This window comes from Echinops telfairi, unplaced genomic scaffold (assembly GCF_000313985.2).
Source record: "Echinops telfairi isolate 266 unplaced genomic scaffold, ASM31398v2 ScPeMD7_7424;HRSCAF=8462, whole genome shotgun sequence".
Taxonomy (NCBI): domain Eukaryota; kingdom Metazoa; phylum Chordata; class Mammalia; order Afrosoricida; family Tenrecidae; genus Echinops; species Echinops telfairi.
Genome location: NW_022111324.1, coordinates 45,451,697 through 45,468,656, shown reverse-complemented (window position 1 = coordinate 45,468,656; position 16,960 = coordinate 45,451,697). Strand labels below are relative to the sequence as shown.

General features: G+C 51.2%; 1 protein-coding gene across 1 annotated transcript in view; it reads right to left on the bottom strand.

Moving 5' to 3' along the window:
- Positions 1 to 13,677, bottom strand: part of GPR25 (G protein-coupled receptor 25) — a 45,524-nt gene extending 31,847 nt beyond the window's left edge. The window contains exon 1 of the mRNA XM_045298177.1: positions 12,537 to 13,677. Within this exon, the coding sequence (XP_045154112.1) occupies positions 12,537 to 13,677 (1,141 nt within the window). The remainder of the gene's footprint in view (positions 1 to 12,536) is intronic.
- Positions 13,678 to 16,960: the final 3,283 nt, after the last annotated feature.

The window sequence follows — 16,960 nt, the reverse complement described above, 5'->3', positions numbered from 1 at the left end:
TGTGTGTGTGTCTGTGTCTATGTGTGTGTCTGTGTCTGTGTGTGTGCCTGTGTGTGTCTGTGTGTCTGCGTGTGTGTGTGACTGTGTGTCTGCGTGTGTGTGTGTGTCTGTGTGTGTGTGTGTGTGTTGCAGACAACACTGGTTGACACTATCAGAGAAGGTGACATCAAAATTGACTGCCTCTAAAAAATGGATGCTGAGTGTCAGCAGAAAGTTTTATTTTTCATAAAAATATCCCTGTACTTAATTATAGCAACAAAATTATTTTTCCTAAACCCAGCTTACATCGATCCGGATGCCCACAAGGCTAAAACAGTGCAAAATTATTTTTTGACCTATCTACTGGACTCTGAGGAGCCCTGGTGGAGCAGTGGCTTAAGCATTGGACTGCTAACCACAGGCAGGGTCAGCAGTTTGAAACCACCAGCTGCTCCTCGGGAGAAAGACGCAGCTTTCTACGCCCTGCCAGAGAGACCGTCTCTGGAACACCATAGGGCAGTTCTACCCTGTCCTCTCGGGCGAGATGCGTCGGAACCACCAAGAGGGCAGTGAGTCCAGGTGCTCTGTCAGAAGGCCTTCATGGCCGGTTTACAATGATTGGACATGATGATGGCAACCTATGTACCCATATGCTCGATGCAATCGATATATGGGATGTTATAAGAATTGTAAGAGCCACCAATAAAATGATTAAAAGATAAACATTTCAGCCTGTTCCTTTGAGAAATGCTTTGAGTCTTGGGAACAGAAAGAAGCGTAAGGGGAGAGCTCGGGCCTGTAAGGCGGAGGGCCAGGTGTCCCCGTGCTGTGCTGTGATGGGGAACATCCTCCCTGCAATGTTGCACATCCTTTCCTCCCCGATGCAGCTCCCATGGCAGTGTCCTGAAAGAGTCCCGCAGCAAGTCCCAGTGATCTTCCTTGGTCTTTCAAGAAAATCCAACGAGATCACTCCTTGGTGATCCCAAAGAGCAGTTGGCAGCACCTACTGACCTGATCTCTCGGTCTGGAATTTAACTGGTCCAACGGATCCTCTTAAAACAGTGTTTCTGTTTGGCAAGGAATCTGGATAATTTTTCTTCTTTTTTTTAAGGCTGTGAGCCTTCACACTCAGTTTTTCATTATTTATTCATTTATCTTGGTATGGGTTTTTTTCACTTATATATATATATTTTTTTTTACTTATGTATTTCATAGGTCCTTTCGACCAATGTTTATGATGCTTTTTCTTTTAAAGAAGCATATTCTGTACAGTTACACAGCCTCCCTGGTCACATGACATCAATGATAATGTCGCATGGAGCCCCCATAAATGTGGTTCACTTTCTTTTTTCTCCCCTCCCCCCCTTCCTCGTGCCCTCCTCCCCCTCCCCCTTACTGTTCCCGACCCCTCCCTGGCCTCCTCGAGGTCATCAAAGTCTTACCTTTAGGTGTAAAATCCAAGTTTCTTTTTCTTTGTTCCCCTTATAGTAATGGTGTCATTAAATAGTTATAAGATTGACTAACTTTGCTAAGCGTAATGTTCTCTGGTTTTGTCTATGTCTTGCGGGATCTAAGAGGGCTGCGATTGGATTTTATCGATGCATAATATTCCATTGTATGAATGTGCCAGAGCTTGTTCTTCCACCCGTCTATACCGGGGTTCGGGTTGTTTCCATGCTTTTGCTTTAACGGAACTTGCTAGAATAAACATAGGTGTGCATATGTCTGTTTGTGTTATAGCCTGTCTTGATTTCTTTAGGGTAGATATATATACACCCAGTAGAGAGATTGTTGGATCATACGGTACTTGTATTTGCATTTGCTTAAGGACCTACCGTGCACACTGCATTCCTATACAACTCCACAGTCCCACCAGCAATGTAAGAACGTTCCAATCGCACCACATCCTCTCTAGCATTTGTTTCCTTTTTTAATATTTATTTTATTTTATTGAGGGCTCTTACAGCTCTTATCACAATCCATACGTATATCCATTGTGTCAAACACATCTGTACATATGTTGTCATCATCTTTTTCAAAAGATTTTCTTTCTACTTGAGCCCTTGGTATCAGCTCCTCATTTTTTATTTTCCCCTCCCTCTCCCCACTCTCCCTCCCCCATATCCCCTTGATAATTTATCTTTTTTATTTTTTTCAATGTCTTACACTGACCGCTGTCTCCTTTCACACACTTTCTTCTGTCTGTCCCCCTGGGAGGGAGGGCATGATCAATTATTGTGATCTCCCCCCGTTCCTTCCCTCTTAGTGTCACTGCTCCCCTTCTTGGTCCTGGGGGGGGGAGTGTTTATCTGTTCTGGATTTCCTGTGTAGAGAGCTCCTATCTGTACCAGTATACGTGTTCTGATCTAGCCAGATTTGTAAAACAGAATTGGGGTCATGATAGTGGAGGGGAGGAAGCATTAAAGAGCTAGAGGAAGGTTGTGTGTTTCGTGGGTGCTGTACTGCACCCTGACTGACTCATCTCTTCCTTCTGACCCTTCTGACAGGGGGCGTCCAAATGACTACTGGTGGGCTTTAATCCCCACCGCCCCCAGCATTTATTATTTTCTGTTTTATGGATTTTTACTGAAGATGTTAGTGTGAAGTGGTATCTCATTGCTGTTTTAATTTGTATTTCCCTTACTGCTGATACATTTGAACATTTCCTCGTGGTGTTGGCTGCTGGAAGCCCCTGTTTTTTATTGGGCTTTTAAAAAAACTTTTCACTGTGAACTGGGTGAAGGTCTCCACAGGCGACAGTCTATACACACGTTGGGTCAAGTCCCCCACGGCCGTGCCCTCACTGAGCCAGCACGTGTCCCACACCTTCCCTGTGGGTCCCGCCCCATTCCTCTCTTTCCCAACCCTCTGAACCTTGTCCTTGGGGAAAAGCTGCCTTGTTTATCTTAAATCATCGATTGTTTTCACTTGGAGATGGGTTCAGGTCCAGACCTGCAGGGTGTCCACGGGCCAGAGTCTCGTGGGTCCCAGATGTCTCTTTCTGGCCAGCGAGCCTGGTCTCTTTTATGATTTTGAGTTCTGCTTTTTTCTCCCACTCTGTCTAGGGCTTTCTACTGTGACCCTTTCCAGAGCAGTTGGTGGCGGTAGACACCGGGCACCATCTAGTCCTTCTGGTCTCAGGGTGTGAGACTGTTACTTGTCATCGCTTCTATGTGTCTTTAGATGGTCATCACTCTTCGTTCCTGCAGACATGGAGAGACAGACAGTTACACCTTAGATGGCTACTCGCAGGCCTTCGAGACCTCAGTCGCTACTCATCAAAGTAGGATGTAGAGCATTGTCTTGGTGGACTACATTATGCCAATGGACCGTGCTGTCCCCCCAGATTATGGTCTGGCCCCCTCTCACACTGCCCCCTCCCCGACAGGCCCAGTGATTTCCCTCAAGGTGTTAGACTGAGGTCATGTCTAAGAAGTTGAGGACAGGCCAGTGTTTGCTTCTATTGTGCCGACTCAAGAGTAGCAGCTAACAAGCAAGAAGTTTCCATAATTCGTCCCCATACACTTCACAACATTCAAGAACATACCTGCTGAAAAGGCAAATGCCCACTGGGAAATGACTTGTCAGACCCACCTGTGTCTGTGTTTGGACGTTTCTCAGCCGGCTCCCTAAGGAGACAACGGCCAGAGGAGTGCTTAGAGAACTTGTCATCGGTGGAACTCCGCTGATCACAGGGACTTGTTTACACCACGTTTTGTTTGGAATAAACTTACCCAAGTATGTGCTGGAACTTTAGTAGGAATGCTTGCTGTCTGACCCCCCCTATGTAAAGCCTTCAGCTCAGTGCCTCTCACATAGAAGGTGCTCCATCGCCATGAGCTATTAGGAACATAATAAAGGACACTATCATTAGATATTATATACAAAAGGTGTTTAAAAGTATATAAAAAGATAAATTTTCCGGGAACCCAAGAGGAAAGCGAATTTTGGGAATAATGAGGGCAACAAATGTATAGATGTGCTTTACACAATTGATCTATGTATTGTGATGAATTGTATGAGCCCCAATAAATTGATAAAAAAATATATATATATAAATTGTTTAAAACGCAAACCCCTGCCATCAAAGCAATTCTGATCTGTAGTTACCCGTATAAGACCAGGTAGAACTGCCCCTGTGGGTTTCCGAGACTGTAACTACCTATGGGAGTAGAAAGCCTCCTCTTTCTCCCGCAGAGCGGCTGGTGGTTTCAAACTGCTGACCTAGTGGTGAACAGCCCAGCATATCACCACTGGCCACCAGGGCTCCTTGCAGATAACGAGATAGTAAGATATTATTCCTTTAGAGTTAAGCAGATACACAATGGATCAGTATCGAAATGTGTATTATTTGGGGTGAAAATACACAAAGCAGACCATGCACTCCTTCAGCCATTTCTCAATGGACAGCTCAATGACACAGTGTCACCATTCTGCCCATCTCTCCCCACAAGGGCCGTCACTGCCCCTAAAGGACTCAGGTACACGGAGAGTGGCTGCTGCCAGTAGGGTGTCAATGGTGTTTCTCAGGGTAACAGGTTCAAAGGTAGCCCCCAGTTTCCATGGGTCTAACAGTGCTGGATTCCATAAGAAATTTGAAATTTCCCCCCACATTTTTCCTCCTTTTGATGGGAGTCATCTGTGGAGCCCTTGATCAAAATGTGTGATCTTGATAAGCCCCAAAGACAAATCTTTTGCCGTGGTGGAGTTCATTCTAATGCATAACAACCTGATAAGGCGGGGAGAGCAGTCCTGTCGGCTTCCTCCAAGGCTGCAAATTGGCATGGGAACAGGCCGCCTCATCTGTCTCTGGTGAAGAGGGGCGGGGCCAGAACCCTTGCTTTTCCATCGAGCTGGACATGGAGCACTCGCCATGGGAGCCAGGCACGTTTCCTTTTTAACCACAATGCCCGTGCTGTTCGTTAAGGGTGAGGTGGATGAACAAACTCATGCAGCAAACATAGCATTTCCAACAATGCGATAAGGTCTCAAATTGTTCATAGAATTGAATCATCATTTCACTTCTAGGGGGTTATCTTGAATTAGAGGTGGACAAAAAGTTTACTATGCAAAAATACGCACAATAGGATTACTTATAAGAGTAAAAAATTAGGGAAAGCATTCAGACTTGGTTCAACAAGCTTATACTCATTTAATGATGTAACCTTAAAAACATACTTTAGAATAATATTTAGTGCCACAGTAAAATATGGTATATTCTTAAGTGAAGAAAGCAGGTTACAAACTAATGTATATAATATGCATCATATGCTGCGCTTTTATATATAAATTATATAATGCATTTTTATGTGTAAACATGCATTTCATTATGTATTATATATATTATATGCAGTATAAATACTCAACAAATGAGTCTAGGTTGTTTACGGCCATACCACCCTGAATACGCCCGATCTTGTCTGATCTCGGAGGCTAAGCAGGGTCGGGCCTGGTAAGTCCTTGGATGGGAGTACAGCTTTTGTGCCAGTCCCGGGAGTACAATCAGTCTCAGGCAGGTTGACTTCAATTGAACGGGGAAAAACTCATAAAAATACTCTAAGGGATCCCTTTGTGCTGAGTGTGTTTTATTTTCTTCTTTCATTTTCTGTGGTTTCCATGTGTTTGTTGGTTTTTAAACAAAGGCCTGGCATTGTCAGGGAGAAAAGCAACTTTTTTTTTTTTTTAAAGCAACTTTTAAAACACGCTAAGAGTGTCTGGCTAAGAGTGAGTCATCCCGTGTGGGCTGAGCTCAAATGGAGAGAGTGCCTGTTTGCTCTGGGCAGAACCCAACCCAGTCGTCTGGCAGGGAGGGAAGTGGAGAGCAGTCAGAGATGGGGTCTGACCTGGCAGACCAGAGAATGATGCAGGGGAGGAGTGTGGTGGAGCTGGTGGTGCTCCGGAGCTGGCGGGAGCTGGAGGAGAGGCCGAGAAAAAGAAGTGTGAGGGAGAGACCAGCCTGCTTCCTAGGGTCTGAGCTGCCCTGAGGACGGGTCTGTGATCTTGGCCCAGCCACATGGTAACTCTCGGGTCCCAATCTCCTGGGCACCAACACGCAGCACTCTCCTGCTTGGCCACAGGCCCGTGAGAATCGAGCCCGTTGTGCCCGTGCTTCTCAAAGCTGGGTGGTGTGCTGCACAGATCTGTCTTATTATGACCTTAAACCAGCGATGTCCTGTCTCTGCTCCTGACTGCCTCCGTTCTGAGAACGGACAAAACGAGTTTCTGGCGACAAGGTCCTGCGATGAATGTAAATATGAATCTCGCCCAGTGACTACTTTTATGGGAGATGTAATTACATGCTCTATAAGTGCGTTTTCATACTTTTGGTTTTTAAATTTTTAAAATATATTCATTTTGTTGTCTTGGGAGTAGACACAGCAAAACATGCCCTGATTCAGCAATTTCTTCATGGACCATCCCGTGCTGCTGCATACCGGGTTTTTCTCAATAACTTGGGACCATAGACCATGGGCACACACATATAACTTGCATGTAGAGCACAGGGGGCTAAGGGATTTGACAAATCTATACAGCTCGTGCGTTATTTGCAGAAAACCCATACATTCTCGGAGTTCCACACCCATGCGCCGCCTCCTTTTTGGAGTTATTCATCATCTATTAACACAAACTCACGGTCCTCTAACATTCTTCTGGGATCTTTAAATTGCTACGATCATTTGATCCCATATAGATAGCTCTCAAAAGAACATAACGCTCAAAACAACGTCATGTTGTTGATTCTGACGCACAGCGACGCTGGAGGGCAGAGTGGAACGGCCCCTGTGGGTTTCGGAGACTACATTTCTATGGGAGTGGAAAGCCTCATCTTTCTCCCACGGAGTGCCTGGTGGTTCTGAAGCGCTGACCCTGTGGTTAGCAGTCCAGCATGTAACCCACGACGCTAGTTAAGTGAAGGGATGATTCCGTTTTAAAAGGAGTCCTGGCAGCGGTCAGGTAAGCATTGTCGGCTAGCTGCAAGGCTGGCTGCCTACACCCCTCAGCAGCTCTTCTGAGGGAATATGAGGCTACCTGTTCCGGTCAGATTGGCAGCCTCAGAAGTCCCATAGGGTCGCTGTGAGTTGGAAACCATCTAATGGCAGTGGGATTTGCGGTTTTACTGTTCAGTTTTAGGACTTCAGAGGTTATTTTTGGCTTAAAGTTTAAAGATGATCTCAGGGGGATCATTTCAGGGGTTCATCCAACTTCTGGGGCTGCAGGAAGTCTAGAGGCCGTGAAAATCTGAATTCTGTTCTGTGTTTTACGCTGTCTGATTAAGAGGCTTCGAGAGAATCTTTCATCAAAATATTCAGTAATGTTAGACAGCTACTATCCAATTCTATTGGTCTCCTGGCAAAGGAAGCAATTGCTCATGGGAACATTCACCAACGGAGTTTATCCCTGATGTTCCCCCTTCCTCTGCGGCTTCAGGCTAATAGAGCTTGGGCACTGGATGGCCAGTTGCGAGCTTTTAAGATTCCAGACATTACAGAACAACATGAGAGGTAGAACAGATGCAGTTAACATGTTCTTAGGTTTTAACTGGCATGACACATGAAACCAGGACCCTAACTTACAAGCCAGGCTTTGAAGCAATTCATTCCAGTTCAGCCACCTGCTGAGAATTTGCATTTCCACTCCAGACGTTCAAGATCAGACTCAACAGTTTGACAAGCTCTCCAGGTGATGCTTAGCGATTTGTTAAAACACAAATGTTTCTGGATAGACATGGGCGGCCTCTGCAGCTACTCTGTGCGCGCGCACATCATGGCTGTAAACATACCCATCACAAAATTCTGCCGACTCAACTTTTTATCAATGTGCCACTTTCCTCCGGGCCATTGAGTCAATTCCAATTCATACGACCCTTGCAGGAGAGGGTAGAACCACCCGAGACGGAAACTCTTTACAAGAGTCGAAAAACAAAAGCAAGAACAGAGAAGCCACTGCTATGGTGTTGATTCCAGCTCAAAGCGACTCGTCTTCTGCCCGGGGAGTGGCCAGTGATGTTGAACTGCCGACCCGGTGGTTAGTAGACCAGCACGTAACCATGATGCCACCAGGGCTCCACACAGGGTTCAGCTTAGTGACAGAAGTGACCACTGTCACTGTGCAGGGCTACCCTCCATAGTAGGAGATTTCTGTCCCTGTTAAGTCATCTCTTCCCCACCTTCACCCGGTGTAAACACGAGTAAACTGTTCTATGTGTAAGCATTTGTCTTTCCTGGTCTTTTTAAATCAGGGAGCCCAACAATACTTGTCGTTCTGTGGTGGACCTCGACCACTCCGGATAACGTCTTACTGCTCTGTCTGGCTGTGGGGATATCAAGACTGCATGTCCCCTGCTGGCAGAGCAGTGCTCCACCACACGGATGAGTCCGGGCTACATGCTGCTCGTCCACGCGTCTCCGTGGACATTTGGTTGTCTCCTCCTTTTGGTTATTGGGACAAGTGGCGTGGTGGATACTGGTGTACAAGCCTCATTCCAAGACAGCCGTGGTGTCTATGAGTGGATTGCTGGGTCATATGGTGATTCCATTTTTCATGTTGGGAGGAGTTGTTTTCAGCAGTGGTGGGACCATTTTGCATTCCAATCTGCATTGGGTAAGGGTTCCAATGTCCCCACATCCTTATCAGCATCTTTCATCTGTGTGTGTGTGTGTGTGTGTGTGTGTGTGCTCTCGCTGATGGCTAATGACGCCGCGCATTTTTTCATGTGCGTGGTGGCCACTGGAATGTCCTCTGGTGGGATGTCTGGTCAAGTCCTTCACAGGACTGGATTGGGTTATTTGTCTTTTTGATGTTAGCCCCTCTCTCACTTACCAAGCACTCCCCTGTCTTCTGGCTGTGGGCCTTTCCATCATTTCCCCACTTGACCGAGGCTCAAAGGAGCTGGGCAGCCACCCTGAGACCTAAGGGTGCCATCACAAGGCACAGGAGGCTGAGTCATCCCCCAGGTGCCATTCTCCTGAACTCCCCAGATCACTCATCACCACCGGGGCCCGGGGTTCCCACACTGTGCTCTGAGAAAGGACCCATGGGTTGAGAGGGGTGAAGAGAAATCTCAGAATTAGTCACAAGAATCAAATCAGAATCACACAGGGCTGGCAGATTGGCCCAGCCGATGCCCAGATGCCAGCCTTTCAGAAACTCAGAGCATCTCTGTCTTGCTTCTTCTCCAAGGGGAGAAGCCAGAGGCCTGGAAGGGACTGGTCTGGAGGGTGTGTTTGTCTGAAACACCACGGCTCACAAATTACAAGATAGTTTCCTGACATCTCTGGGCAGCCAGAGCAGACACCCCCATCTCCATTCTGTATGTGCGGGAAATGAGCGAGGTTGGGGAGGCGGGCAGAGTTGCTCCCGGTCAGTGGTGACTGAGTGGGGCCAGGATCCAGGTCTGATTTTTGCTCCGGTGCTTCGGTCACCTGTGACTGCAGTGGTTGGGGGCCTCTGAGTCCATGTCTACACATACTGACCCCAAGTGATGGAGCAGAATGGCCCAACGACTTTCTTGGTGGTCATCGCCTAGGGGCAGATGGGCAGGTCTGGCTCTCTCGGAGCTGGGTGGGCTGGAACCACCGACTTTTCAATTGGCAGCCAAGCGCTTAACCACTGCACCACCAGGCTCCTTATTTATTAACGACTTGCCCTTTAGGAGGGAAAAAAAAGAACCAATATTGGACATTTCAAGAATACAGAAATAAAGTATAAAGGGAAGCGGGGAATCCACAATCTCATTACTATCATGGTTAAGATTTGGTTTACTTCCTTCTAGTCTGTCTTCCTTTTGATGCCTTAAAAAAAACCCCACCAAAACGGTTATTATCATAAATAAAGTGTAATGCCTTCCCTTCACAGTGCCCTGTCTATTTTGAGTGGAGTAGACAAAGCACTAGGGGCAGTTGCTAGGGAATTGGTTTCAACCCAGAAACACCCTAACGACAGAAGAACAGATCACTCCTGTCCCCCCCATGGTTCTGTTTGAGCCTGTTGTTGCAACCATTGCTAGTCCATCTCCTTGCGGGCCTTCCTCTGTCCCTCTGCCCCTCCACTTCACCAAGCACGATGTCCTTCTCCAGGGACTGGTCTCCCCTGACAACGTGTCCCAAGTAAGGGTGGAAATGGGGACAAAGTCTGAGCAGCCTAGAGAAGGGTTTCTCTGTAAGCTGAGGCCTCACCGCCCCCCCCCACACACACAGATGAGATTGGCTTTCTCGTTGGCGTCTGGGGGGCTGCAGCCATATAAACCAACACAGCAACGCACTGCCATGGGGTCAATTCTGACTCCTGGTGAGCCGACGGGCAGGGTAGAGCTGCCCCCGTGACTTTCTGAGGCTGTAGCTCTTTATGGGAGTAGAAAGCCTCCTCTTTCCTCTGAGAAGCAACTGGTGGTGTCAAGCAGTTGACTCTTTGATTAGCAGCCCAACGAGTAACGGCTCCGCTATGGGGCTCCTTGCAGCCTTGGGAAACAACAGTCGCCAGGGAGCAGCACAGCGGTGCGGCTACGAAGAACTCTAGACGTGCTCGCTCTGAGCTCCCAAACACTAAAGGGCCCGAAGGATGTCCTGCTTGACTCCCTCTGTGTGTGTGTGCCTGCAAGCTGCATAGGCATGCTTCTCCACAACCTGCCTTTCTGTGGAGGGGGGGCGGGGGCAGGGGGGGGGGGGGGGAAGGAGGGAGGGACATGCAGTGGAGAAATGAGGTCAAAGTGGGTAGGATGTGATGGTCAACCAGCTCTAGCCCAATCGCTCCAAATGCTAAGAAGACACTCCATCTTTTTTGGAGGGTTAGACACACTGAGAAAGATTGCCCAGGCTCCAGACCCAACCTAGAGCTGCCTCCAGCTGCGGTGCTACTCTCTGAGCGGACACCCTGGCCCAGACCCTGCAACCTCATCCCTGGCCTGGTAGGGAGCTGGCTGCAAGCAGTCTCCAAGGGGACGGGAAGGATTGAGTTCCGTCCCCTGCACCGACTGAACTTCCCTCAAGCCAGATCTTACACTTTTGAGACAAAAGCATAAACTTTGAATCAGAGACAGAATCTGAACAACCCCAAACGTTTGCCCAGGAAAGTCTCATAAAGGGTAGAAAAACGGCCCCGTAGATATTTAAAAATCAAATAGTGCATTCTCTCTTTGACATCATGCTTGTTTGGCAGATGCCTTTGAGCTGCCCCTACCCCGACTCCCACCCAGCCCCCTAACCGTCAAAGTGTGGAATTGCCTTTAAAATATTAAGGATACACTATTTGCTGCCCTCTCATGGGATTATCAGACCTACACCGATGCAGCTCTCAGGCCCACCAACATCGTCCCATCCTTATCACCCTGAGGTCAACCTCAACTACAGGATTGAGTTTTGTCTGGCTCAGGGCGCACTCCACCTCTGACACTCATTTCATGCCTACTGCTTGTTAACACACAGGAGTCAGGTTAGGGCTAGCAAAGCAAAGGTGTTTATTGCGGAGGGTGACTTCACAGAGAAGATGCTGGGGTCCCTGGGCCAAGTGTTGGAGCATCTGGGCCCCTGGGAAGAGATTTGAGAGCCCCCTGGCCGGCTGGATGGGCCAGGACCACTCCCAGGGTAAGTCCTTCAGCTTCTGGGTTGCAGCTGCAGTGGGGAGAAGACCAACAGATAGGCACCGAAGGGGATTAGCTGGGAGAAAGGAGCTTAGCAGCTCACCCTCAGGAGGGTCCCAGTGGCTCTGGTGACCTTGGAAAATACAAGTCTGACTTGATGGTGACTAATCATATAGCTTTCTACGCTGGAAAGAGTTACCATCTCTGCAAACCACAGGAGGCAGTTCTACCCTGTCCTACTGGGTCTTTATGAGTCGGAATCAACTAACGGCAGTGAGTTTGAGTTTTTAAAACTCATATAGCCAGGATGACTGGTGGCACAGTGGTTATCGCAAAAGGTTCAACCCACCAGCCAGCGCTGTGCAGGACAAAGGCATACTGTAGCAGTCTGATTCTGTACAGATTTGCAACCTTGCTACGCCTGAGTCCACACAATGGCAGTGAGATTGGAAGGTACTTAAAGGTTTAAGTAGGTGGGTTCAGGATAGAACAAATGCAGCTACAATGTCCATTGTGCAATAAAAGGGCAGGTGGTTCCCATGTTGCATAGAATTTTGTGGGGCGGGGAGGGGGGGGCAAAAAGGCCTAGAGAAAGCAGAGCTGGGGACAAGGGAGCTCCTGGGAGCCTGGTTTGATATTTTGGCCCACGGACAGAGAAGAAGACCCACTGTCCTCTCTGTTTGGCGAATGTGTGGCTCTCCAGGCCGCCCTCGCCTTCATCTCATGGGATCTTTCCCGGGCTGTAGAGACTCAATGAGGTGCCCTCGGGGCTGGGAGAACAGCGAGTCTCAGCAGTTGGCTTTGGGAGAGTTCAAATAGCTCCGAGGTTCTGGAAGAATCGATGGAGGAAGCGTGGCCGAGCAAGGCTGACTGGGGCTTTCTGCTGCCCCCAGACTAGACAAACCTGGGGAGCCGATCCCACACCCTGCTCCTTCCCTCCCCGCTCTCCTCTCCCTCTCCCTCTCCCTCTTTCTCTCCGTGCCCTCCACGCGCTCTGGGCAGCGGTGGGGCCCTGAGACTGAGCGCACCGGCTGCGGCGGGCCCGAGCTGCAGGGCCGGCTCCGGAACATGGAGCTGTCGTCCCCGGAGAAGGAGGAGGCCGAGCTGCCCCTGCGCACCAAGCTGCCCACGCCCCGGCAGGCCCCGCGCCGCACCCGCGCGCGGAACGAGCGGTCCAGCAGGAGGTAGATGACCGGGTTGGCGCAGCTGTGGACGAAGGCCAGGCAGGTGGCGAGGGTGAGGCCCCAGCGCAGCGCCAGCACCAGCGGGCAGGGCAGCGGCAGCGGCAGCGCCCGCAGCCGCGCCAGGTGGAAGACGGCTCGCAGGGCGCTGAAGGGCAGCCAGGAGCCCACGAACGTGCCGACGATGGCGAAGATGATGCGCAGCGAGGTCCTCCGGGCGCGGCCCAGGTGCGGCGGCCGGCGCAGGCGGCGCGAGATGCGGCAGTAGCAGAAGAGGGTGACGGCCAGCGGCAGGACGAAGGTCAGCAGCAGCAGCAGCAGGCTGAGGCCCTGGAAGGCGTCCGAGGGCTCCTCCCCGCACTGGCGGCCCCCCAGGCCCCCGGGGAGCGGCTGCAGGCCGCGGTAGGCCAGCGCGGGCAGGCCGGCCAGGAGCGCCGCGGCCCAGACGCCGCAGCAGGCGGCCAGCGCGCAGCGCGGGGTGCGCAGCGGGCGCGCGTCGAGCAGCTTCACCACGGCCAGGTAGCGGTCCACGCTCATGCCGGCCAGCAGCAGCGCGCCCGCGCAGCGCGTGCCGGTCAGCGCGAAGCTGCTGAGCTTGCAGAGCGCCGCGCCGAAGGGCCAGCGGCCGCCCTGCGCCGTCGCCGCGGCCCACAGCGGCAGCGTGAGCACGAAGCCCAGGTCAGCGACGGCCAGGTGCAGCACGAAGGTGTCCACGAGCCGCCGCGGGCCCCGCCGCCGGGCCAGCAGCCACACCACGAAGGCGTTGCCCGCCAGGCCCATGGCGAAGGCCGCCAGGTAGAGCGCGGGGATGTAGGCGTAGCCGTAGGGCAGGTCCCACGACGGGCACAGCCTCAGCTCCTCCAGCTCCTCCAGGGCCCCCGAGCCCGAGTAGTCCCCGGACCCCTCCCAGGGGCTGGGGCTGCGGGACTCGGCGCCGGCCATGGCTGCCCACTGCCCAGGGTCCTGTGCACGACACGACCCTTGGCGCAGGCGGCAGCAGCTCTGAGAAGGTGGGGGGAGGGGTGGTTTGCTCTTCACGGCCGGTGCCCAGCACCTCCCTTCCTGCCACCCCAGACGGAGGCAGGTGGGTGGACGGGGAGGGGGAGGGGAGGGGGGTGGGCCGGGTAGCCTCCTGTGGTAGAGATGGTGGCCTCCGATTTCAGGGAGGCCTAGTGGGGAGGGCAGGGTCAGGGTGGCTGCACAGCTGTCTTTTGTCTTTAGTCTTTCGAGGAAAAGTTTCCAGAAAGGGGGGAGGCGGGCCACAGGGAGCGAGTCCCAGCACTTCCTCAGCTCATCGGTCAGCTTCTATGCTCATGAAGTGGGGGTGCTTGCTCGACCCCCACTTTCAGGCGTCGTTGGTAGGGTGTTGTAAAAGGTCAGGTGGGCGCTCCATAGCCCTAATCCGTTCTTAGTTCCCCTCGGCCCCTTGCTAGCTCCTCTAGGACACAGAACCCAGATGAAGATTTGGTGAGGGGGTGAGGCCCCTTCACCTGCCTCCCCTTCACCACTCTAGGAAAGAGAGGCTCTTGCATCTGGTGGGCATGGGCTCTCACGGCTCTGGAGCTGCCACTAAAGGTCTTGAGCTGAGAGCGGCTTTTGTGATCCAGTTGGGGTCTCCTGGAGTCACTTGGAAGGGTGTGAATGAAGCCAAGGCTGGAGGAAAGCAGAGGCAGGAATCAAACTGGGACCAAGGACTGCTGGCTCACCTGTATCCCGCCTTCCCCACCCTGCAGTAACTGGCCTGCTAAGTCACAGTACAAGAAACTCAGACGGAAAAGCTCAGTACAAACGATGACACAAAATGGCACCTTCGTAAGCAGCAGGTTAATTGTCCTGCATTAGGATTCAGGAGTTTAGGGGAGGGGGAACCCCCTGTGTGTTTAGGAAGCTAGGAGGATTCCTGATGGAGGGTAGGGATGAAGGCTGGCCTCCTAGAGGCTGCCTGGCCCTCCTGCACGGGATGCAGCAGGTGAGGGGACACTGACTTTGTCCCCTGAAGGTGGGGTGGAGCTGTGACTTGGGGACTCCACATTCTGGGTGACATCTGAATTTTTCAGACATGCTTCCCAGGAGACCCTGTGTTAGAACTGATGTTACAGGTGTGTGTCCTTCCAGGGTCCCCCATGCTGTCACCAGGATGACTAGCTGACCTAATGGTGACTCTTGGAGGAGGGTGACCGGTGCCACGTGATGAGTTTAGTTGACCGTGAGCTGCTGCATGGCATAGTGCGGGGCTGTTTTGGCCATTGTATGAGGCATAATAGCTTTTGTTGTTTCGAATGTTTACTGTGGCACGGGTGAGAGCTTAGGGGAGACTGGTTCCCATTCAGGAGTTTAGACACAGCTTGCTTTGGAGCCTTCCTTGCAATCCCCTCCATGTAACGACGATCCGCTCACTTCTTCCCTGACTTCCGGGTTTCCATTAACCCATCTTTCCCGCCCCTCCTGCCTCTGAACTTTGGTTTTAGGCAAATGCCACCCTTATGGTCCCATACGGTTGCTGTTCTGAGAGGCACGATCCGTATGCATGTTAATGCTCACTTTGTAGTCCTTTCTATTGTCTGCCTGAAAGTTGACCCTTGTGAAGAAGTGGATTAAGTGCCAGGTTTGATGGGTGCCCCAAGCCCATAGTCTTGGGGTTTCCACCAGTCTCTGTCAGACCAGTAAGTTTGGTCTTTCTGATGAATTTGAATTTCGTTCTAGTTTTCTTCCACCCTGTCCAGGGCCTTCTTTTGTGATCCCAATCTAAACAGTTGGTGGCGACTGCGTGCGCCATCCAGTTCTTCCGGGCTCAAAGCGCCTGCGCCCCATTAGCGCTTTGCACCATTGTTTTCTGGAGCCTTTCCGTGTCTTCACCAGCTTTGCTCCACGCAGGAAGAGGCCCACAGCCAAGTCTCTGGAGGGCCACGGAAACAGAGAGACCAAACTCACGCATGGAGTCAGTGCTGACGCACAGCTAACCTACAGGACAAGGTGGAAGTGCCCCTGTGAGTTTCCACGTCTTGAACTGTTTATGGGAGTAGAAAGCCCCATCTTTCTCCCAAGGAGCAGCTGGTGTTTTCAAACTGCTGACCTTGATGATTACAGCCCAACTCTAAACCACTATGCCACCAGGGCTCCAAATGACTACTCGCAAGATTTTAAGAAGAGACGTAATTCTTGGCCATAGAGGTTCGTCATTAGTTGGGAGAGATAGACACATAAGGGATTTACCAAGAGTCAATTTGATTCCAGAAATCAAACTGTAAAAAAAAAAATGTTTAAAGCAATGTCGTTTTAGAGTTTTGAGAAGGGAGTGGCTACTTCTGTGGGAGGAGTGAATTAGAAAGGCTTTCTAGAAGCTGGGACTGGAGGTTGATTCCAGGAAGGAGCTGATGCGCAAATAAGGGAAGCAGAAAAGAGGGGAAAGGGTGAGACTAGAAGGAGGAGGTCAAAGGCCCGAGCAGACCGAGACAAGTAGACAACTGGGGTTCATAGAGCAAGCAGAGGTCCGGTGTGGCCTGTGCCCAGGCTGGGAGCAGGGTGGCAGGAGATGAACGAGGAAAGGTTGTTTGGGGCCAACTCACAAAGGGGTTTGGCATTCATTCTGCAGGAAGGAGGAAGCCATGGGGCCTTTCTGAGTAGGGGGCACACCCTAAGTCTGTTTTGAAAAGATGGCTGGCAGAGCTGTGGATGAGCAAAGGGAGAGGTTCTAGCCATGGAGACCCACCCCCACTGCCAGCACATCAATTCTGACTCAGCGCAACCCTGAATAGGCTTGTGCATCTTTGTGGGAGCAGACAATGTGTTGATCTTGCCCTCAGCAGCCCAACACTACCAGCAGCACCAGCAAGCCTCCTTGGGGAGACGCCTAGCAGCCCATTCTACCTGTGATTTGTGCTGGGGGTGGGCAGAGTCTGAAAGGGAGTACCAGAAAGGAAAGGATGCGTTCAAGAGGCATCGTCATCGGGTCTCTGGTCTCCGCAGATGAAGTGTGATGATTGTCAATGGCAGCCGAGTCGGCTCTGACGCCTGGTGAGCCCTTGTGGGTCAGAGGAGCACTGTGCTCCGCAGCAAGTGCACTGGCTGGTGTTTGGGAAATTGGGAAGTTGACTGCCAGGTGCTTTTACGTAGATGCTCCGGGTGGACCCAAACCTCCACCCATTAGCAGTTGAACTCATTAACTGTTTGTGCCACACAGGCCTGGGGACTGTCGGTGACTCTATGGATTCTGTCCCATCAAAGG